Source organism: Pinus tabuliformis, chromosome Q (assembly GCF_031772625.1).
Source record: "Pinus tabuliformis cultivar Carrire ecotype Pingquan chromosome Q, CPIR1, whole genome shotgun sequence".
NCBI lineage: Eukaryota > Viridiplantae > Streptophyta > Pinopsida > Pinales > Pinaceae > Pinus > Pinus tabuliformis.
In genome coordinates this window covers 531,649,664-531,674,637 of record NC_142296.1, presented here as the reverse complement: position 1 = coordinate 531,674,637, position 24,974 = coordinate 531,649,664, and the positions used below count along the sequence as shown (strand labels likewise).

The window sequence follows — 24,974 nt, the reverse complement described above, 5'->3', positions numbered from 1 at the left end:
TGATGTATATGGCCCATCCTCCTATGCCAACTCCCCCTTGATCTCTAGCATTACTGCTGCTAACCAACGTCTTAGGAGTATCCATCTGCAACCTATACAATCAGCCGCTTCTAACTCTAATCGTTATGGGTGATTTCCAATCCTTGTGCCTAGTCAACACCTGTGCCCGTCTAAAGAGTACATCGTACCTTTATCTTGAAGGATAGATACGAAAGTCAGGTTCATGGCCAAGCTTGGCACATGCAACTGATCATGAATAGGAATCGACTAGCCATTCTCCCTCTCAAATAGAACATTCCCTCTTGCAATTGGATTGCACTTAGACTTATTCCCCATCTGAAGCTGGAATCTCATGTCCTCCTCCTTATAGATGGAGAAGTACTCCCTAACTCCTGTCATATGAAATGACGCCCCACTATCTCTATACCAAGCATCCTATGAGGTCGAGCTATATATATAAGCAATTAGTGCGAATTCTTGTTCCATTCTACAAGAGCTCATCTGCACTTGCTGAAGCTGCTGTCTGCTTCTTGCTCTTCTTTTCACTCTTCTTTCTTTGTGAACAATTATTAACATGGTGGCCAAATTCATGATAGCCGTAGCATTTGACCTTGGAATGGTCCTTCTTCTTCTTCTCACCTTTTGGGTTCGGTTCTCTTCTAAACTCGTTCCTTGCTTTCCCTTTTCCTACTAAGGCCACATTTTCTTGTTACTCCTCATTTTTATGAGTTCTACTATTGCTGCCACTAACAAGACTCAATCTAAGCTCCTCTTGAGTGAAATTACTCCACAATCGATCCTAACACGGTAAGTTGTCTCGTCCATTGATGGCTTGAACGAAGACATCCCACTGCTTAGTAAACCCATTCAGGGTTATTCACACCATCTTGTCATCATCCAGTTTATCTCCAACTATAGCTAACTCGTCCTTTACCAGTCTTAGCTTGGTGAGGTAGCTAACAATGTCTTCACCCTTGTTCATCTTGGTATTTCTCAATTTTTCTTTGAGAATCGAGTTCCTATTAGTAGTAGCATCCTAGAACAACTTCAAAATAATGCCCCACATTTTCTTCATTATTTCTAATTCAACGATATGTGAAACTATATGGTCCTTGACTCCATCAAGGATTGTCCTCTTGGCTTTGGCATCTTCCTTGTTGTATGTTGTGCGTTGTGCTGGATCTGCCGTTATGGCAATCACACTGGTCGCATACTCCTTAAGACCATTTTCTTCCAAGAACAAGGTAATTCTAGCTTTCCAGACACAAATTTGAGGCTCCATCCAATTTGTCCCAATCTCTCAATCCTGTTGAGGCCATTTTATAAACCCTCAGAAATAAAACTAAACCCAAATAAACTGAAGAATATGAAATGTGTTTTAAACCCTTGGATTTTCTCTTCCTCTACCTGCACAAAACCTCTTCTGTCCTCAGATATGCTTTGATACCATGTGAAATTTTAATGCTGTTGCAGTTACTTGTTACTATTCACCTATCTGAATTATATTATTTGTCTTCTTCAATTTATATGTAGCAAATACTGAATAAAACACTACCACAACTTCACGAAATTAAATCATAGGAATTGAGAAAATATTGCACACACATGGAATAATAGACATCGATATTTTTGGACAAATGTTCTTGGAAAAACCCTAGTGAAGGGAAAACTAGTGCTATAGATGAGTATTTTTACTATGCTCCAACAATTCTGTAATTGAAAATTATTACAAATGTTTGTCGTAAATTGGCAAACCTTCGGAAAATTAATTTCTTAACTTTTGCTAGCTGATTTGATCTCCTATAAGCAGCTTGGCCCCTCTTATTAAATTCGGCCCTCCTTTGAAACCCTGAACTGATCCATATGTTTGACCATGTAAACTCGACCTCTACTGGGAACTCGCACTAACTAGGAAAACAATTAAACTAGCTAATTAATTCTAGTTAAGACTTAGGAAAATAATTAAACTAGTTAATTAATTCTAATTAATACAATTTTCCTTAGAAGCTTTTTCTAGGTGTTGGAGACAATTAATCCATCTATATATCTAGCCTCATAGACACCACCTGAGACTAGAACACTTGTCCAAGCTACACAAACTAATAATCATGTGGTTTCCATGGGCTTGCAAATGTCCAAATAAGGCCTCCTAACTCTAGCATTAGGACTTCTCCAAGTGCAACTAGCACTCCTTTGTCTCTCAATGGGAGACCATCCCAATATAGACTCTAAATTAGCTCCCTGCCCATTAGGCTGTGTCAAGGCCAACCTGGGGACACACTGGGTCTAGTGGTGTCATCATGAAGAATCCTTTGTCCTAGGTCAAAGTAGACCAATGTCCTGGGTCTTGAGGGTGCTCTGGGACAGGGAACATCTGCTCATGTTGTCAAGAGGCTCAACTCTCTCAACACTGCATTTGCTAAGCCATATATCTCTTTTAAAGGCCTGAGTACTTGTGGAGTGGGTGCTGTCAAGGTTTGGGCTACTGTGGACCACTTGACAAAAACAACATGGATTGGAGAAAACAACCATCCATTTGAGACCAAGAGCAATATGCATCTATGTAGACCAAGCTTGAATGTTTAGGGCATGTTAATACTTCAAACAAGGATCACCTTCTGATATCTAACTAAACCAAGTCCCGTAAAGGTGTTCCCTACCTTGATAGAGGTGGTTAATGGTCAACCCTATTGGGTGTTTCCAACCTCAAGGGGAAGTGACAGTTCCAGGGTCAACCCCTCGACTAATAGGTGTTAGTGTATATATGTGACTCTAAAGCAGTGTTGCACACATCGCGATTTAATCGCGATAAAATCGGAAAATCGCGATTTTTTCAAAATGCCGATTCAAATCGCGATTTTTATCCAAAAAATCGGCGGAAATTTTTTTTAACGATTTTTATCGAAAAAATCGCGATTTTTTAAAAAATCGCGATTTTTTCGAAAAAATCGCGATTTTTAAGGAAAAAATCGCGGGAGGCGCGGGCAGCGGGGGTTTTATATGTAAAATCGATTTTTTGTTTATTCATTCAGCAGTCCGCCGCGGAGGAGAAGGAGGAGAAGGAGAAGAAGGGAGGGAGAGGGTTGCCGTCGCTTGTGGGAGCCGATTTTAGGAGGAATCCAAGCCAAGATCGCGAATTTGTCCATAAACCAGGTATGTAGATTAATTTTTTTTTGTTTTGGTTCTCTAAAAACTTTGTTTTTCATTGTTTTTAAAGAATTTTTAGAAATTTTTCATTGATTTGGGATGGGTTATTTGTTATGACTATGAGAACCAATTTTTGATTTTTATTTTCTCATTTTCTTTAAACATTGTTTATTTTTTTTGATTTTTCATTGTTTTTTGGGTTTAGAAATTCAAATTGGGATTTTGGAAATAATTAGCTTGTAATTTTGCAAATGCTAAATTGTAATTTGTATTTACTATTTACTATTATCATTTATGTAATCCTAAATTCCTATTTCCTAATCCTTATTTTTCCATAGGTTTGCAAATTCAAAATTCAAAACAAACATGCCAAGGAAATTGGATCCTTTCTGGGAATATGGTGACCCTAAAACTCCGAATGATAGACAAAACTTGATTTGCAAGTTGTGTGGAAAGGAAATATTCGGGGGGGGTGTACAGGTTGAAGTTCCACCTTGCACAAATCCCTGGACGTGATGTGGGGCCCTGTCTAAAGACAAATGCTGAAATTATCCAAAAAGCCATGAGAGCATTGGGAGAATTAGAGCACACTAGAGACGCCAAAGAAGAACTCAAAAGGCAACTAAGAAGGTCAGTTGAAGGAAGTGGGCCAAGTGGCACAGGTTCTACTGCAGCGTCAGTCAATCCGTTTGCTGCATCATCATATTTTGTTCCTCGAACCACACCTGGTTCACAACCAACTATCGGTTCAATGATGAAAAGAACTGAAAAAGAAAAAGCTGACAAGTTGATGACAAAATTTCTCCTCTGGAGTGATATTCCTTTCAGCATTATAAGGAATAATCCATTTTTCCAACCTACTCTTGATGCTGTTGCCAGTGTTGGCCCGGGTACAAACTCCCTTCTCTTCATGATTTCAGAGGCCGACTTCTTCAAGATGAAAAGCGTGACTGCACCCAAAGATTGGAGGATTTTAGGGCATCATGGGCACAAACAGGATGCACTGTTATGTCAGATGGTTGGACTGACCAAAAGGGGAGAACCCTTATAAACTTCTTGGTTAGTTGTCCCTTGGGGACTATGTTTATCAAATCTGTTGATGCAACTCATCAAATCAAAGATGCAAAAAATTTATGTGATTTGCTGGATGTGTTTATTTTGGAGGTGGGTGCAGAAAATGTTGTCCAAGTCATAACGGACAACGCTGCAAATTATGTTGCTGCTGGTAGATTGCTTATGGACAGGCATCCTACTTTATTTTGGACACCTTGTGCTGCCCATTGTATTGATTTGATGTTAGAGGACATAGGGAAAATTCCCTTTGTCAAAGAGGCTGTTGACTCATCAAAAACCATCACAAAATTTATTTACAATCACACATCTGTGCTTAGCTTGATGAGAAAATGCACCAACAACAAAGAGTTGGTGCGCCCCGCCATTACACGGTTTGCGACGAGTTTCATATCTCTTCAATCCCTCTTGAATTCTATGTGGGATTTGAAGAGAATGTTTGTTTCAGAGGAGTGGCGTTCTTCGCCAATGAGCCGCAAACCAGAAGGAGAGGCCGTCTGCAGACTTGTTTCATACCAAGAAGACTTCTGGGCGGGAGTGCAGGAGGTGTGCGCTGTCACAGAACCTTTGGTAAAGGTTCTTCGGTTGGTAGATGGTGAGAAGCCCGCAATGGGCTATTTGTATGAAGCCATGGATAGGGCCAAAGAAGCCATTCGGTCCTACTATGATGACAAGGGAGATGATGGGTTCCAGAGACAACTCCTTCTATGGAAGGTCATTGATGAGCGATGGAACAACACACTCCATCGTCCCATTCATGCTGCTGGCCTTTTCCTGAACCCTGCATTTTCTTATGCATGTGGGTTTAATTTTGATGTTGAGGTCGTGGAAGGATTATTAACCTGTGTCCAGAAGATGGTGAAAACTCCAGAAGAACGTATGGAGGTCTCTAGACAAATTGAGCAATATAAGTTGTCAGGTGGCACATTTGGCTTTGAGATGGCTATCAATGATAGGACGGTTAAAATCCCAGGTATTTTTTAGTTTGTAGTATGTACTTTGTAACTTTGTTTCAAATTTCATTGTTTCTTCAAATTCCATTTTTTTCTTATGTTTATTTAAAATTTTCTTTGTAATTTTGTTGTAGACGCATGGTGGAAGATGTATGGTGGCAGAGTACCCCTTTTGCAAAATCTTGCCGTGCGCATCCTCAGCCAAACATGCAGCTCCTCGGGATGTGAGCGCAATTGGAGTGTATTTGAAAAAATACACAACAAGAAGCGCAATAGGTTAACACTTAAACATTTAAAATATTGCAAATTTCCAAATAAATTTTTGAATTCATTAAAGTTTTAAACAATATTTTTTTTATAATATTAATTATTAATTTATTATTTCATGAACTTTGTACAGGTTGGAGTCCCATAGACTTAATGACATGGTCTATGTCTACTACAATCTTCGATTGTGGGTGAAACAACTAGAGAAGACACCTGATACGGAAGCCATCTCATTGGATGGGATTGACACCACTGCTGAATGGAGGGTTGAGACCGAGAGGCCTCTCATGGATCCCACTGAGGATTGGTTAGTGCAGGATGAGGGGGAGGAGGAGGGGGAGGAGGAGGAGGAGGAGGAGCAGGAGCAGGAGCAGGAGCAGGAGCAGGAGCAGGAGGAGGAGGAGTTGGAGGAGCAGGAGGAGGAGGTGACACCGCCTACCCGGGCTACCCGGGCTACCACTACCACCAGTAGAGGACGTGGTCTCCGTCCACCTCAGCCTCTTGTAGCTGCTACTACTAGTTCTTCAGCTTCTAGAGCACGTCAGACTCCACTGCCATTTCCACCACCACAGGCACCAGCTTCTACATCTAGAGGGAAAGAGAAAGCTGTGCCATATTCTCGCAAGAGGGGCAGAGGAAATCAATAGGATTAGACTTTCATTTTATTGTATATGACATTATGACATGATGAGATACATTATCATATTTTTTGTTGATATTTTGAGGCTGAGTTGGACTTGGGACTCAGGACTTACTATTCAGGACATGATTCAATGTTATGTGTGATTTTAGCGCTAGAAATGATATTGAACATCTTATATATTAGTTTTTTTATCATATTTATGTGTCAATGTATTTATTTTATGTTGTAGATGGTTTAGATATTAAAAAAATTGAAAAAAAATGAAAAAAAATGAATATTTTTGTGCCAAACGATTTTTTCCGATTTTTTCCCGATTTTTTCCCGATTTTAACGATTTTTCCGATTTTTTCCCGGCGCCGATTAAATCCCGATCGCGATGTGTGCAACATTGCTCTAAAGAGGAAAAGGCATCATGGCTAGGTGGCGTGGACCAAGGGACTAGTTGATGGGGTGTCCACATCTTGAGTGCATGGATGTAAAGGATGGAGCAATCGTGGAGACATGAGTTACCTTGCTCGGCCTGCTTCTTCCATACCTCTTGTGTGCCTTTTACTTCTTGATAATGCTGTGTATTACCATATATAGCTCAAGGGTTAGAGCTTTCTCTTTATGATGTAGCATTTGTATTACCCCTTAAGATGAGTCAGGTTATCGCTCGTCTGGGTTGGGACATGCAAGGGTTCCTTTTCATGTAAATGAGCATCATGTGCTCAGGAAGTGGGTGATGGCCAATGAGGAGGTTAAAGCTCATGCTAGGCTTTTTCCCACGTGCTAACTTTTGTCTCGACCATCTTTTGCATTTTGATTTTCTTGTTTTTCTTTTATTGTGGCCATGATATGATTTTCCACTTTTTTAGTTGCATCAACCTCCAAGGAAATAGTTTTCCGACCCTACTCAAAGAGTGTGAACAAGGGGGTGCCAAATCCCAAAGAACCAATTACAAGTTAGACTTGAAAAATGGGTGTGGCATATGGGGCTTATAATGCATGATGGAAAGTGGAAAGTATGATATTGGGGAAAATGAACACGCAATCTCAATCTGGGTTTTCCAAGTAGTGCCCCTTCTATAACCCTAAGGTCTTAAGGGGTGTCCAATTGGACTAGGGCTAAAGTTTAACACCTCTAGTATGGTGAGAGAACAAATTTACGGTCAAGATCAACGAATCTTCCAGATTACCCTCTCATCCATACTAAATGCCCAAAACAAACAAGTATAAGCACTCGATTGCAAAATGATCAAAGTACCTTTTGGATAATAGGCCACCTTCATCCGACTGTAAATGCCAGATTGTGAGAAGCAGATGGCTAGTGCAGATTGCGGAGGCGCATGGCATATGATCGTCAAATAGTGGCTATTAGGGGTTGTTGGTTGGCTGGTTTTCCAACTGGCTGTCAAATGTAGGAGAAAAAGTTCTCCTATGGGGTTACCCATTTTGGTGGGAATAGGTCCTCAAACCCTAGGTTATCGACTTTTGTATCAACATAAACATTAAGACATCAATGGAACATCAATAATGCGATAATCGAGTTCTTTGAAGTAAGCCATCACACTTAACCGAAGACTCGTCAAACTATGCTTTCCATGATCTTTCCCAAGCCTCCATACTCCCACAAGAAAGAGGTAACTAAATTAGCTCCACCCATGTCCTCTACTAGGGCAAGAACCTTAGCACTACTACAAGAGGCATAAGACAATCCATCTGTGACAACCCTAGACTAATTCCCCTTTATTGTAAATATTTCATATATTTTGATTATACTTAAAAGACCTGAGAATTGGGACACAAATTCCAAAGTTTGAGGAAGGAGTTTGCTTAAGATTTGAAGGAAGGTTGACTTGTTTCATGACAACCATTGAAGGCTAGTAGGTGTGTCTTGAATGGAATGGTTTTATAAACTAATTGAGCAAGAAAGAGAAAAAGAGCCATGCCTCTATTGGATAAATCCACAAGGCAGAGAGGACAAAAAAATTAAGGAGGATAGGCTGCAGCGGTAGTCGGGACAGCCTGAAGTCATCAAACATGAAATGGAAGGGGCAATGCCGACACACAACATCCCCACCACCAATAAGATACGACAAAATCACCATGGACGAGAAGAAAGGGTTGATAGCAATGTCTTCCATACAAACAAAAACAATTGCAACTGCATAATGGAGAGAGATCATGATAGTCCACACACTGCAGGAGGAAGGGAGCATTCATGAAGAGAGCACTCTCACACATTGAGGGGAATATTATCTCTGAAGCAGAGAATGCAAACACAACGGGGCACTGCTAAGGAAGAACACCAAGGAACTCTCAGAAACAAGGTTGTAGTAGACATAGCTGGGTCGAGAAATCATTTGGTTGAGCATTGGGAGATGGTAGGTACATCTCTTAGGTGAGGATAGTAGTCTCCATATTCCCTACAAGGCTAGAGGGTGGAGATAGGTTTCTATGGATTCCCTTAACAACTTGGGTGGAGGCATGTTCCTTGGATTCCTGGTAAGGAGAGTTCTTTAGCCCCCTTTGCTTGTTTTTTGGTTTATATAGTGGGTTCTGGATTCCCAGGATTGGGTGGAACCACTGTGTGAAAGAATTGTTGAGGGTGGAGGTGTTAAGCCTCTGGATTCCCTCATTCGGTTTAGGGTGGAGGTGGTGAGCCTCTGGATTCCCTGTTTGCTTGAGGGTGGAGGTTGTGAGCCTCTAGATTCCTTGCTTACTTGAGGGTGGAGGTGTGAGCCTCTGGATTCCCTTGTTGATTTGAGGGTGGAGGTATAAGCCTCTAGATTCCCTTATTGATTTGAGGGTGGAGGTGAGCCTTTGGATTTCCTGTTTCAGCCTGTGATGGTAGAGCTACAGTTCTTATTGAGGTAGCTAAAGGGTAGAGGTGGTGGACCTCTGGATTCCCTGTGAGAAACTGACTGCACTAAGTAGCTAGTGGGTGGAGGTGGATGGTCCTCTGGAGTCCCTATTTTAGTTGACAACATTGGTTTAATCCCTTAAGCACTCATCCTCAAGCTCTAGAATCTGGCTCGGGGGTGACTATTGCAAGAAAGGCTTAGCTGCAGTGTGTCTAAGGTTGGGTGGAGAGTTGAAGTTCCAATCTCAGTTTCCAGACCTTTCAAATTCTAAGATAAGTGATACTCAAGATTTTCACCTTGAATGTTCAAAATGTGTTTAATGTGTTGGATTAAGGCCTGTATTGATCTTGATACAATGTGTTGGTTCAATGCTTGTGATATGTTATGAAATGTGATTTTTTGCTTGCTTGAGGAATGTTGATTTCCTATGTATTTCTTGAGTAAATGAATGGATTCCTGCATGTATCCATGAGCTTGTTTTCTACTTATCATTAGCCTAAGAGGCCTATAGATTTTTGAATTGTTATGAGCTTGAAATTTGACTAATGGGCAAATCTTTGTTGTATGAGTTATGAAATTAAAAGGAATTGGCTATTAAGCCCTATTTTAACATTATCAAGCTCAAGAAGGATAACATTTCAAATACATATATATGTATGTCTAAATGTCTATATAACTACAGGCTAGGCCAAAGTCCTTATAAGCTTAAGAGAGATGGCTCATTGCTGATTATATACATTATGGAAATATGTGTATATGTATATTGAATGGGTAGGGTTGAGCCTTGTCAAAAGCTCAAGAGGGATGGTGAGACTAACACATAAATATACACATGAACAAGCGCCGCGAGGGCTGGAATTCTAGGGCCCTGAGAAGTAAAAGGGACTTGAGATTACGTGTCATGTGAACATGCGCTATGTCCAAGCGCTGAGAGCGGGGGTCGAGATTCATTTGTTGGGGATTAAAGGAGTGGGCTCCCTGTCGAACCATATGGCCAAAAACCTTGTCCAAGGGCGCAAGCGGGAAAGATCTGAGTCATAGATGCCAAGGAGGCATTCTCGTCGTCCACATGTCCTGAAGGTTTTACCCCGGAGAATTCAATGGGAGCCCGGGACAATCCTGCTGTGATTTATTCGCTAGGAAGACGTGGTGCGGTGGGGTTTGTGGGAAGGTGTGTCACGGTAAGGCGGAGGACCCCTCGAATTTCTCTATAACATGAAATTTGAATTTTACCGTGCAGTGGAGGACCAGGGACACACGACCAACGTGGCAGGCCACATGGCCTCAAAGCCACGTGGCGACCTGGGAGGTGGGAAATGTGTCACTTGGTTTTGGGATTTTGGTAGGGCCAAGTTGACTATAGATGAGTGACACGTGACACTCCTTGAGGGGAGCCACGTGGAAGGGTGGTGTCAGCCTGGTGGAAGCGCCGCTGACTTCGCCTCGACGCCTTGTCCTTGGTGATTTCTTGTGGAGCTAGGCGCAATTTTGCTAGGATTTTATTCTTGGGTTGAGGTGGCAGTGGTGGGGCCCACCTACACAGGTGTAAGGAAACATGACCAAGTGATTGGTTGAAGCAAGGTTGAAGTGGCAGATAGCTAGGTGGATTTCCATGTAACCTCGATGGTTTGAACACATCACAAAATGGTATTGGCTGGGACGATGTGGTAGGGTGGAGCTCGAGCTATTGAGAAATCAAGATGTCTTCTTATTAGGGTAGATTTCTCTTTCTTTGATAATTGCTTGTGAAATTTGTTGGCTTCTTATTAATTTTTATTATGTTTTTTTCATCAAACAATTACCAAAACATAACCAAGAAGATCACTAAGAGATAATGAACACAAGATATAGTGTCGAAGCCAAGGGGAAAAGCCATAAAAATTTTCTTCTTATAGAATCAGATCAAAGTGAGATATCCAAGACCCATGACCATAGAATGACTCCAACCCTCAAGATGCCAAGTGAAGCCCTCCTTCAACATACCAAATCCATCAACAATAAGAGACCAACAACATGTACAACATCAATAACAAACCTTCAACAAGAGATAAGGCATAACTTCCACAAAGCTGAGCTTTAAGAGAAACCCTTCTTTACTTGTAAATTTCAGACTTTGACCCTCCTTCCTTATATGATATTTTAGAACTAATCATGCAAATTGTGTGTGTCCAAACCAGCGCAATTCACCCTCTATTTATACCGTCGAGAGGGGTTCAAATAGACATGTCTTTTGGGACAGGGTTGACTTGGCATCTAGAGGCAATTTTTGAGCCAAATTACATATTTGAAAATTCCTTTTCGAAGAACATGCTTTAATAAAATAATAATTTGAGTTGAGCATGAAACCTATGCTTGAAAAATAAAATTTCTTTTTCTTCGTTATGTTATTACATAAAATATACAAGGACACAAGTACAAAGATAATTATGAAGACCGATTCTAGTTACATTTTCCAACACTCCCTCTTAACCAGGGAGGTATTCATGATTACATAACTAGTATGAGGATACTCTCAAATTGAAATATTCTCATAAGAAGAGTCGGATTGATAAGCCATTTTCAAGCATTTACATCATAACCAACATTGTCAAATTGCAATGTAGCAAGGCCTTGACTAACAAGCTCTAACTCTCCATTAGATTAGAGCACAATGCTGGGAGGCATACATTTGGACACCACCACAACTGCCTCTCAACGTACATACTCCATCCAGTTGTTAAACAGATATGTCCTTACAAGACTATTCTTATCTTGGATTTGCAATCCTCAAAGAATATCGATCCTCTTCGACCACTCTTATGTTGAATACCCTGTCCAATCCTCAAAATGTGTCGGTCCACGACACTACTTCCTGTCTTGGATTCCAAATCCTCAAGGAGTATCGGTCCCAAATGCTAATCCAATCCTCTATTCTCTGTCCTAGTGCCTTCACTAGACGTTTGATTGTTAGTCCTGGCCTAGTGCATGACACATGGAGAATACAATCTCCTCTATCACTCCCTCTCAATTAGGGAGGTAGTCCTTACTCCATCTCAAACAAGGTGGAGATCTCTTACTCCCTCTCAACTAGGGAGACATCATCACAATCTTTAGTTGGTGTCATACTTCATCAATACATCAACTACTTATTCTTCTGTGGAGATATAGTTGTCGCTGTAGGGCTCCTTTCTCATATTACATCATACCTAAGCCTCGAACATTCTGGATGTCAAACATTTTAAAGAGTTAAATTCTTTCACATTCTATCTTCATGACAAGGCTTCTCAATATCTAACAACATCATAACAATTCAAACTTCGACCTTTCTAGATCTTGTCAATCATCAAACAACTTTATCATCAAATGGTTCATCAATTATCTTCAAGGAGCCAAGCTTTCTCATAGCTACTAGCACGTGCCTTCTATTCTTCATGACAGAGTTCTGCCTCGTATTCTTCAGTAAGTCATATCAGCCTTCCAAATATCATTTCTGCCCTTATGCTTCTCCAAGCCATTAATAGTGCTATCCACACAATCCATGTGTTACATGATCAATCCAAGCAGTGATAGGTACATCAATCTCATCCAACAAATTATTTCAACTACTATCTTTCCAGCCTCTACATATACTTCTGCAATGTCTTTCCAGGGAGCAAAATCATATCAAAAACAAATCATCAATATCGGAGTTACCAAATCATAATGGCATCAAGTCAAGGTGTGGGATTCTTCATGTCGAATCCTGCTACTGGCCCCCTCTGAGATCTGTTGAAAAGTGTAACTAGGTTCGGTCTTCATAATAACATGTAAATATGCTTTTATGTAATGAGATTTAAATAAGAAAAATGAAATTATTTTATTGACTTGCTTCATGGGTTTCATGAGCAAGGATTTTGTTTTTGAGTCAAGACTCCCATTGAGTGTCTTTAGGATTTATGTGTCATCTAGTCATAAAATGTAAGAGTCATTGTCATGTAATGAAGTCATGTTACACTTTGTAAAATGTCATCTTGTCTATGTAAAAGTATCCTCCAAGAAATTGTCACGAAACCTCTTCAAGTCGGCCTACAAACAATGAAGAAGCTGCTAGATCAAGTAGGACTAACTCCAACTGTCAAGTGGGCCTAAATACCTAGTGAAGAGGTGTATATATAGAGGAACTCGGCCTCATTTAGAGACACACAATTTGGACAAGCAACTCGACTTGAAGAAGTGTGAAGAAAGGGTGAAAGGCAGTATTACGAAGAAGGAAGAGAATAGAAGTGCAAAGAAGGGAAAGAAAGGATTCTTCTGGGTAATGCGAAGTTAGGGTTTCTTCTGGGCCAGTGAAAGTGACTTTCTTTTGGAGCAGCAAAGTATCTTCTAGGCAGTGCGAAGTTAGGGTAACAAAGTTTCTTCAAGGGCAATGAAGTATCTTCTAGGCAGTACGAAGGAGGGTTTCTTCTGGGGTAGCAAAGGAAAGACTCTTCTGGGTAATCAAAGTAGAGACCGAGTTTCTCTATAGAAGACCTAGAGACCGAGATTCTCTAGGGAAGTTGTGAAGGTGCAACAAAAAAGGATAGAGACTGAGTTTCTCTAGAAGGAGCTGAAAAGGAGCAGTTCTAGATCAAGAAGAAAGGCGAAGGAAGGAAGAGGCAGAGCATCAAGGTTGGTGACAAGGTTCTTGAGAGGATACTAGAGTCAAGGGTCTATGTCAAGGTCTTGGTACTTATCAATTGAAGATCTAGAAGAAGAATTTTGATCGGGTTTTCCTCTCAAGAGGTGAGAGGTTTTGGCCCTGGCTGGAGAAGCCTACATACTGTGTCACTTGTCTTTTATTATGCATTTTGGTAATTGTCTTGATGAAAGAACACATTAATAAGCTAACGAAGAAAAGACTATAAGATAAGAAGTAAAAGTGCATCACAAGCAATTATCAAGCAGAGAAATTGTTAACTTTGAATGCCCTAGATTTCTCAACAAGATCGAAGTTACTTTGTATGGTCTATTTTTATAAAGCTATCCTTCATCAATTAATGTGTTCCTAGAACGAACCAATCAACAAGCTTTAATATTGTATCCATCAGAGTCTTTACAACTCCCTCTTTCCATTTGAGGTAAGTGAACTTCTTGTCCTCTAATTTACTTTGTTGATGCTAACTTCGAACTTTTCTCTTCTTCTTCATCTTTATGCTTTGCCATGTTCTTTACTTCTTCCTTTTGCCAGTCATACTTGACTTGTAACCTTTATGAAAGAACAAAAAGGCAAAGTACAAGGATGAAATAGCTATAATAATAATCAAAATGTCGAGTACTTATCCTTTTGAAGATGGTTAGCTCCCTCTTAATCTTGGACTTGTTCATCACCCTTGTCTCCATGATGTCATATCTGTCAAACTCAAAAGTTGGATCCCTTTTACAACAAAAGCAATTAATTAGGGTTTCCTTTTCTAGGGTATTCCAATCCAAGTCTCATGTAGGGTTTACGAACCTTAGATATCAAAAACTTTCAAGATGTTGCAAACTGTAAGTTCTACAAACCCTAGATTTTTATAGTCATCAAGATTTATCATGCAAAGCTTTTATAAGTATGTTGTAAAACCCTAATGCATTTCATATCTAGATCTCAAGATATAATCTCCACATTCATCTAAATACTTGGAGTGCTACCATATCAACTATTATATGTCATTTTCTCTAATCTATATTTATGCAAACCCTTTATCCTTCAAATGACCATAATGAGCTAGAGGACTTGATACATATTATTATATATACCTCTGCAACTTTACCTGATCTCTTCTTTGCAAAGATCCGGTTCTTCTTCAAGTATCAAGTCCAATCATCCTCCATCAAATGTATATTTTCGACATAGGTGCCTCAATACATTGTCCTTCAAGCTAGCGTATGATCTACAAAGATATTTTTGCAAAGTCCTTTGTAACGATTTTTCAAGATCTCAGCCTTCATAGTTTTAGCTCTTTCTTCAAACAAGGTGACTCAAATTTCTGTGCTTGCAACAATGATCTAATTGTAAAAATTATTCCTTTTAGGTCGACCTCATTGTTGGAGTGTTGATTTTTGGTAGCATCGGATGTGTTCTAGCCATGAAATTTGGTGGAGAGGCTAAGGCACATGAGGTCTCCAAGACCCAGAATCGTTTGGAGAAATTCCACCTGGATGAAGAGATGTTAAAATAATTAATATTTTTAATAAGTTCCTAAGTCTAAACTGAGGAAAATAAAAATATTAATGTGTATTAATATAATATGGGTGAGAAAGTTCTAAGTGAGGAGGATCAAGCCAGTTCTAATCTTAGCCGTTGATTAGGGACTTAATCTCGACCGTTGAATCATCAACAGGAAAAGTATAAGAGGATGCTTGAGGGTCAGTTGGAGATACACCAAGAAAGATCAAGAATTCGATTTTCTGGGGCGAGGCTTGCTGAGGAAATCAAGTTAGTGATCAGTTGCAGCAAGGGGCAGTTCAGCAAGAGGTTGAAGAATACATAGCAGAGAGGCAGCAAGGTGCCGGGAGAGACAGCGCAAGCCTAGGAGGGATGACGTAGAGGTCGTAGGAGCCAGCGCAGGTCTAGGAGGGATAACGTAGAGGCCATAGGAGCCAGCGCAGAGGATGCAAAGGGTTGTAGAGGCTGACGCAGAAGCCGTAGAGGATGTCGCAGAGGATACATAAGTTGCAGAGGCTGACGCAGAAGTCGTAGAGGGCTTTAGAGGCAGCGCTGGGAGATTATGTGGGGTAGACTGAGAGCAGATCAGTTGACGTAGAGCCGAGAGAGGGTGATGCAATTCCAGAGCAGTGCTTGGATCAACTTTCGCTGTCAAGCACAAGTAACAACCGGAGTCACAGTGGGATTGATCATCAGGTTGTTGATTTTCCAGAATATCTGTTTTCAGATAGAGGTACTATTGCTGAGGACATACTGTGTTGGGTGAGCCACTTCTGACACCCTAGTTGTATTCAAGAATCTACTTAATAATAAAACCCTCATATCTACTGCATTGGTTTTCTCGCATTGGGTTTTTCCAGGGACGATTGTCCAAAAATAACAGTGTCCCTTTTGTTATTGTTTCTATTTACTTTAGTGCATGATCTTTATATCTGTGAAGGCTGCATTTGTGTTTACTTCGATGTTTATGTAATTAAATAACTTGTTAATGTAAAGAACAAGTAGGAGATAGTGAACTAGAAATTGCAGTAGGGGTTTTTGATGTGTTAGATTCTGAAATTTTCACATGGAGTAAGTCCTTCTTCCATGTATATGACTGCTTCTCATAAAGGTGCTCCATAATACTTCATATACATTATTACTGTTCTTTACAGAGTTTTAGGTTTCTTCTAAACATGGTGAAGTCCATTGTATAGAAACAAGGTCTCATGGTCGATATACATACTTCACAAACCATCATGTGCCAAACAATATGCCTAACGATGATGTTAAGCGATGTCACTATATAGGTCTATGTCAGTGAATGAATAATTGTGACATCTCTGTTATCATTGTCATATCAGGTCATTGTCTTAATGTCATATAGATTATTGACCCATTATTATATAGATCATCATTTTATTATCCGTATTTTAAGGGTATTGTTTCATTACTATGTCAAAGCTCCCTGTCAACAACTATATTAAGGATTATACCACAAAGCACAACGTTCACTGTAGAGAAGATGCCACATAGTATATGTGCCATGCGAGCCACAAGATTTCAATTGAGCTATAGAAGAATCAATTCGAGCCACAAGATTACAAGCGAGCTATAGAAGAATCAATTCGAGCCACAAGAACATAGTATACGGGTCACTGGATTAAATATGCAAGCCACGGGAATATGATCCAAGCCATAAACAAAAGCATGCCTCCATTCAATAGAAATGCGAGTCACTGTAATCAGATAAGAGTAATGTGAGCCTCAGGAATTATGATCCACTGTAGAAAGGATGCGATTCAATAGATACGACCGAGAACAAGGATATGAGCCACAGAGCGATGCCATATATGTGATCTCATATGAACTATATAGTGTTGATGCCACAGATCATTATAATATAGAGCGAGACTATTGTAAAGTTGAGAGGTCATAGAACATTGATGCGAACTGTAGAAAAACTAATACAAGCCACAAAGGACACAATTGCGATTTATAGAGAAACTGATGTGCCATAGAGAATCATCGAGCTTGAGTGTGCGGTTCCAAAGTGTGTGCGATGCGAGAGTGATTCCATACAAATCATATATACGAGCCATACAAATACGATGCCATATAAAGACCACAAATGCGATGTCACTGTGATGCAATGTCACTGTATATGATTGATTCCACAATTCCTATAATAGATGTGATGCCACTATATATAGTCATATGCAATGTCCCTGTGCGAGCTACAACGAGGAGGAGGGCTTTCCACAGAGAATGTGATCCATTGTTTAGAACACAAAATGTAAATGCCATATGAATTTTTCAAAGAGAATGTCTTCCAAACTTTTCCACAGAGAATGCCATTTGGATCACAGAAAATATGAACCACAAATGATGATCTTAGGAAGCCAACAAGAGTGATCTTCAACCAACCTTTTCATTACCTTAGCTCTGATACCATGTTGAGAAATCAAGATGTCTGCATATTGGGGTGGATTTCTCTTTCTTTAATAATTGCTTGTGAAATTTGTTGGCTTCCTATTAATTTTCATTATGTTCTTTTCATCAAACAATTACCAAACATAACCAAGAAGATCACAGAAAGATAATGAACACAAGATATAAGCTCCAAGCCAGGGGGAAACCTAGAAAAATTATCTTCTTACAGAGTCAGATCAAAGTGAGATATCCAAGACCCATGACCATAGAAAGACTCCAACCCTCAAAATGCCAAGTCAAGTCCTCCTTCCACATAGCAAATCCATTAACAACAAAAGACCAACAACACATACAACATCAGGAACAAACCTTCAACAAGAGATGAGGCAAAACTTCCACAAATCTGAGCTTTAAGAGAAATCCTTCTTTACTTGTCAATTTTAGACTTCGACCCTCCTTCCTTCTGCAATATTTTAGAACCAATCATGCAAATTGTGTGTCCAAATGAGCTCAATTCACCCTCTATTTATACTGTCTGGAGGGGTTCGAATAGACAATGTCTTCTAGGGCAGGTATGACTTGAAAGGTAGGGTTGACTTGGCATCTAGAGGCAATTTTTGACCCAAATTACATATTTGAAAATTCCTTTTCCACGATATGGGTAAGCCTTTGACTTTGACCAATACAAATAATAATGAACATGAAGAACTTGCCTTAATAAAATAATAATTTGACTTGAGGATGAAACCCATGCTTGAAAAATATTTTTTTTTCTTCTTTTTTTGTTTTTACATAAAATATACAATGACACAGGTGCAAAGATAATTATGAAGACCGATCCTAGTTACATTTTCCATCACGAGCCTGCGGCCAAAGCATGTAATGAGATGACACGTGGAGGAGTAGTCCACAGAGGGTCCACGTAACCTCGATACTCCTACCTTGACGAGTTCCTTTTGGGCTGAGTGCAATTTCATTGGGATTTTATTCTCGGGACGAAGTGGCCATAGAGGGGCTCGCGTCCGCATATCTTGTGTGTATATTATCTATATATGTGATATGTTGGGCCTTGTGAACCACAAAAAGGGGTTAATACGTGACACAATCATGAACAGGTTGACCACTGGGATAGTGCTGCCATTGGGTGGAGAGGTGGCTGACTTAGGTAGCCACGTGGGGAGCATTTGGGTGCCATGTGGCAGGGCAAAGTGACATGGCGCCATCTGATAGGCCAATATTTGAACAACCATATCTTTTGATCTGGTAGTTAGATTGAGGAAAATTTATATATCGTTGGAAAGGTCTCAACGAGACGGACACAATGATGTCATCTGTTTTAAGTTTTGAGGAAGGCGAAAAAGATCGAAAAATTTAGACCCCATTTCCATAATTAGACCTTGGAGTTCAGGTTAACATAGTAACTCACCTCCTTTACCACGCTTAGTAGGGGCTATGTTACACCATCATTCCTTCCAATGTCATGTCCTTTTATAGGGTTTACTAACATAGAAAAAGCCCTAACATCTCACAAGTTAAAACCTTAACATCTCACCATAGCAATCACTCCAAAAACAACTAAGACATCTCTCTTGATGCTCTCATAGGGTTATTTGATGAACTTGAATGGCTTGCTCCCTATAAGACCTTAAAGGAATTTCACAAGAATAGAATTATGATTAATGATTAAAGAGATATATTCTCTCTTTATTTATCCAATAGGTGTTCAGAAATCTATAGGGCTATAGTTAGGATGATTTCTCTTAAACTTGATAACTACTTGTGATGTCTTTTAACTTTTTCTTACTTACTAGCATCTTCTCTTATTATTATGTTATTCATATCATCAAACAACTATCAAAACAAGAAGATCAACAGTACACAGGAACATAGGATATAGGTTGCAAGCCAGGCCCAAAACCTCTCCACTTGAGAGGAAAACCTACAAATCTCTTCTCTTCTTATATATTCTTGAAATGACGAATTCCAGGATCTCTAGATCAAGACCAATACCCTTCCAAGACCAAGTCTGACCTTCTTGATGATGTGCTTCCTTTGTCCAAGATAAACCCAGTGAAATCTCTTCTAGCTGCACAACTTTGACTCCCAGCTACAAAATTTCGGCCTCTATTGCAGGTCTGAAAATTTCGGCCCCTGCAGTAGTTGTTTCCTCCACACATGTGAGTAGATCTAGGGCTTCCAAGGCTTCCTTTGACATTCGATTGAGTTTCTCCTCCTTCTAGGGCTTGAGGATGACCTAATAGGCCTCCCTGTGACCTTTTTGCAATTTCTCCAAGTTCAATCTCGCAATGGCAAAAACCTAGCCTCCTTCCTTCGCATGTGTGAAAAGAGAGAGAAAATAACCCAAACACTTTGTCCTTTGTCCTTCTTCCTTCTTCACTAGCCTTCTTCTTCTTCTCCTTCGCTCGAATGATGAGAGAATGATTGATGTCCATAGGAGGTTGAGTTCCCTCCTATATATAGGTTTCCAAGGTGGATGAAATACCGTAATTGAGGCCGATTTCGTAGCTGCCTGGCCGACTTGGTCTTAGAGGGCATTTTCAATTTTGACACTTTTAAATACAAAAATAATTCTTTTTACAAGTTACAATGTGCCCAATGGGGTTTTCTTCATATGACAATGACTCTTTTGACTTCTTGACCCTAGGACAAACCCTAAAAGCACTTAATGGGTGCCTGACCTCTAAAATAAAAAACCTTGAGCATGAAACCCATGCTAAAAAATAACAATAATAATTTTTCTTTCATTTTACAATATACAAGAATCAAAAGTACATTTCACATTTATGAACACTGAACCTAGTTACACATTTTTCAATAATAGGTGAGGGAGGCTAGCATAAAACAAGGACTTACATCCATACAGTTAACCATCAATGCAAGCCCACATGGAGCACTCTACAATACTAGGTTGTACAAGTGTCATACTATGGTTTATCCAACCCTAAGATGAAATGCCCTCCAAGCACAAATGTTTTAAGGCTTAATGCCACTCTGACAAGATTGTGTGCTCGTCGACAAATTGCTAGTCTAGTGCTCCTCTTCCATGGTGGTATCCAAGTGTCCTCATACAAGGCGACCCTCCTGTAATTGTGCTCGTGTTCCTCTCATGCATGCCAATGTGGTAATTAACGTCCAATGGTGCACCTCAACATGTGTCTAGGTCCCAAACTAACCTCCATGAAGTGTGGCCATTAGCCTAATCATTGTTAAGTCAATTCACGTGTCCAAACTTCAAAGTGTATATGACACGTTCCCAATCTTCTAGTGCCAAGTTACTTCTTCCTCCCAAGTAGGTACCTCCCCTAATCAAGCATCCTACTCCCCTGTTGTGTATACCCATTGGGTTAGTCACGTCAATTGGTGTGATAATCTTCTAGGCAAGGTGTTAAAATTGGAAACTAGGGCCAAACTGCATGTGGGTCATCTTATTTATGGCAACTGATATTTTTCTTGGATCCCTCTCATCGAGAGGTGTAGAATTGATCTAAAGATCATCTGTTTCCCATAAGTATTCATGGAGTTATGAATTTATTTGTGTTATAAGACAATTCGTCAAGGTCAGCCAACAACCAAATAAACTCCACATGTGCTCAATGTTTTAGTATAAAAGGAGATGACTTGAGAGTCATTTCACACACACACTTCTATCTTGATTTCTCTCAATTTGTCTTGGGTTTTAGTGGAAGAGAAATCTAGGAGTGGAAGCTCTAGATGTTAAGAGGAAAAGAAGGTAGCCCTAATGCTATCAAAGAAGGAGCCCTAACCTATACATTGGTCAAGAAATAGCCCTATACGCTGATCCATACATAGACGCAGTCAAGGAAGATAATAGCATGCCCTAGCCGCAGTATTAGAAGGTTGCCCTAGACAACGTGGAAGGGTTGTATGGACAACGTATCTCTGAGCTAAGTTTAAGGGCTAAATGCAGTTGGTTTAAGCCCTGTTTCAGGGTGAAGGAGGGCCAAGTTCCCTTGCTGGAAAAGCCGCAATCATAGGACTAATTTGAGGGTTGTTTAGTGACACGTTGGAGCAGCCTTACCTTGCAAATCAGGCTACAGACTATAGGTGAGTTTCATTATTGTTTTGTGCATGATTTTGGGGTGTATATCTCTGTTTATAGGGCTGCAGTGAGGGACTGCTACAATAGCAATTGGGAGATGAAGTTTAGGTGGCCGAGAGGCCTAGAAAGGACCTCCTAACCAGGCCACAGTCATCTCTAAGGACAGTGAGGCAAAACAAGGGTATTCTCCCTATACGTTAGGCTTGTTGGTGTGCCCCATAGTTTTAAAAACCGCTCAGAAAAACCGGTAACCGGTCAAACCGGCCGGTTAGCTAGCTGGCCGGTCCGAACCGGCCTAAAAACCCGGTCAGACCCTTCATTTGCCCGATTTTTGGCCCTAACCGGTGAAAACCGGCCGGTTTAGGACAAAACCGGCCGGTTTTAGGCACAACCACCATAAAGTTTAAAAAACATGTTTTTGACTGTGTTTGAGGGGTTTTGGGAGGGGACTAAGGGTGTTTCAACCCTAACAATGTTGGCAATTAATGGTAATGTTAAATTCTTAAAGTAAAAGTGACATTTCCTTTAATTTTCATTTTCATCCTTTTACTTAAATTTTTAACATTACCATGAAATGACTCAGGATGTTTGAGAGTGGTTTCGACCTCGTTGGATTTCATATGGAGAAACTAGAATTTTAGATTTCACTCAAAATTCAGCAGACTTAATGGTTTTCAGGATTTCATGGTTTGGGGGTAAACAATAAATGCAATTAGAGCTCCAAATGATAAGAAAAACTCCTGATCTAGATCCCATTGTGTTGGACGATATTGATCCAACATCAGAATGGGTGGAGGAGACTGAAGAACCTGTGTTTGAGGCTGATTTTGATATCAACATGGCTTTGGCGGGGGATCAATAGCGGCATCAAGGAAAGGCAAGGAACCAATGGAAGGCACTAGTCATGCAGGTCGACAAACTCGTGCTTCCATTAGGTCCACTTCTATTGTCATTGGTGGCATTGATACTGAGGTTGCAGATCAGGCTGAGGCATCCTCAGACTCTGAACCAGATGATGTCTATGTAGCTCCTGATGATGATCTTGTGTCTACTACTAGTAGTGGTAATGAACTTGATGATTGATCATGTGTATACTGTAGACTTGTAGTAGGCCAATGGCCTCATAGCTTGCAGCAATGTTTTTGGACTTTATAGGCCATTTAGAGCCTCATTTGTTATGTATTTTGCTATTTTGTTGATGATATGTATTGCACTCGGTGCCATTTTGATGTATTCACCTTTACATGGTATATAAATGAGCAAACTTTGCATATTTTGTCTCTATTGGCTTGGAATCATGGTTTTACATCTTAAAAATAGTTTTGTTTCATTAAAAATTAATTATTTAATATATTTTTTTAAAACCGGTTCGTTTAGACCAAACCAGTGCCGGTTAGACCGGTTCCGGTCGGTAAACCGGTTCATTAGGTGGACCGGTCCGGTCACCGGTTCCGGTTTTAAAAACATTGGTGTGCCCTAACCAAGGTTGCATGAAACGGGGAAACGGTTACGAGTTTCCGAAACGGGAACCGATATGAAACACGACCTCCCCAAATTTTGGAAAGGGGAAACGTGAATATATATATATATATATATATATATATATATATATATATATATATATATATTAGGACATTTAAGAAATATGTACAATCATAAAGCATATATGATACATTCTAATTTATTACATTATGATAAAATTGTCAATTGTCAATGCATAAACTATAAGTCTCTAAATTTACATCACATCTACTCATGAATGATCACATAATGAAAATAGAAATATCCAAAATCAACCACGAGAAATTTCTAATTTCTTGTCTTGTGCTTGATTGGGAGTCTCCTCCTACATAGTCGAATGACCTTAGTGCTCTTGATTAAATACAAGTTTCATACCCTAGTACCCTACATGCTCTTGATTATTGGGAGTCTCCCCTGCATAGAGGGCTTGGTTCTCTTGATTAAATACAAGTTCCATACCCTAGTACATGATAAAATCCAATGGAAACATTGCAATCCCCCCAATCCTGAAATCCTGAAAAACAGACAAGTCTGCTGGATTTTGAGTGAGATCTAAAATTCTACTTTCTCCATATGAAATCCAATGAGGGCGAAACCACTCTCAAACATCCTGAGTCATTTCATGGTAATGTTAAAAATTTAAGTAAAAGAATGAAAATGAAAAATAAAGGAGAATATCACTTTTACTTTAAGAATTTAACATTACCATGAACTGCATATGCCTCAAACTTCCTGATGAACTGCATATCAACACTAGGGCAAAAGTTCACTTTTATAACTTTAGACAGGCATCTAGAAGCAACTAGAAGTCATTAGGAAAACCTAATAATAAATTAGAAAACAAATTTAAAAAAACACAAGTTACAAGTGGAAATGTGCGTCGTACGGCCGTGAAACGCGTTTCCAATCGTATTGGCCGCGTTTCCGCATCGAGAAACGTGCCAATACGGCCGGAAATGCATTTCACGGCTGTACCACACGCGTTTCAGGGTTTCGTTTCTGTTTCCGTACGGAAAAGGCCTCCTACCCTGCGTTTCCTGCAACTTAGGCCCTAACCAGACTGTTACATGCACAAAACCCTAGGCAGAAATCAATAGTAGCATGAAGAATTGAGGGCTGTTTGTGGACTGATATATAGATGCAAGGCGACTAGTACATCGGTGCTAGTAAATAGGACATTTGGGCTACATGGTGCTGCTAACTAGTGCAACAAAGTAAATAGGACAGCTGGGCTACATGGCGCTGCTAAGATGTTGGGACAACACAATGATGGGACAACAATGACATTGTGCATCAGTGGCACAATGGGACAACAATGACATTGTGTAGCAGTGGCACAATGGGACAGCAAGCATGGTGCAACATGGCAAGCATGGACAACATGGATAGCAGTGGTAAGCATGGTGCTGCAAGCACATGAGACATGCTGTATGACAACATGGTTCAACAATGACACATGGGACAACAATGCAACATAAGGTGCAACAGTATGATGTGTACAACATGGTCATGAGGTCCAACATTATGATGATGGGTGCAACATGGTGCAGCACGGTGGGGTGCAGCATGATGACGAGATGCAACACAATGATAGGTGAAGGAGTCACCTTGGAGAATCAGTTGAAGCAACATGTCTTCAACTGATCTCATGTATCATCTTCTTAGAGATGATCTATGCTCTTATCTAGATAAGTCAAAGTGTTGAATTCTGTTGTAAATGTACTATCTCTCTCTCTCTCTGCTGAACTATTGAAGAACATATAAGAAGAATTGATCAAGGGTTTCCCCACATTGGGGTTTGTCCCTGGCTAGCACCACATCTTGTGTCCTCTTGTCTTGGCATGTCTTTTGCAATTTATGTTTATGTTCTATGTGCAGTTTAGTTTAA

At 40.0% G+C, this 24,974-nt stretch overlaps 2 protein-coding genes across 2 annotated transcripts in view; both read left to right on the top strand.

Annotated features, from left to right (window-relative positions):
* Positions 1–24,974, top strand: part of LOC149220545 (uncharacterized) — a 246,597-nt gene that overhangs the window by 130,155 nt on the left and 91,468 nt on the right.
* On the top strand, positions 1,191–24,974 carry LOC149220547 (uncharacterized). Its single transcript, XM_089383655.1, has 5 exons — positions 1,191–1,244; positions 4,312–5,191; positions 5,306–5,447; positions 5,572–5,841; positions 24,965–24,974. Exons 1-5 carry the CDS (start codon positions 1,191–1,193, stop codon positions 24,972–24,974), a joined length of 1,356 nt encoding a protein of 451 aa, XP_089239781.1.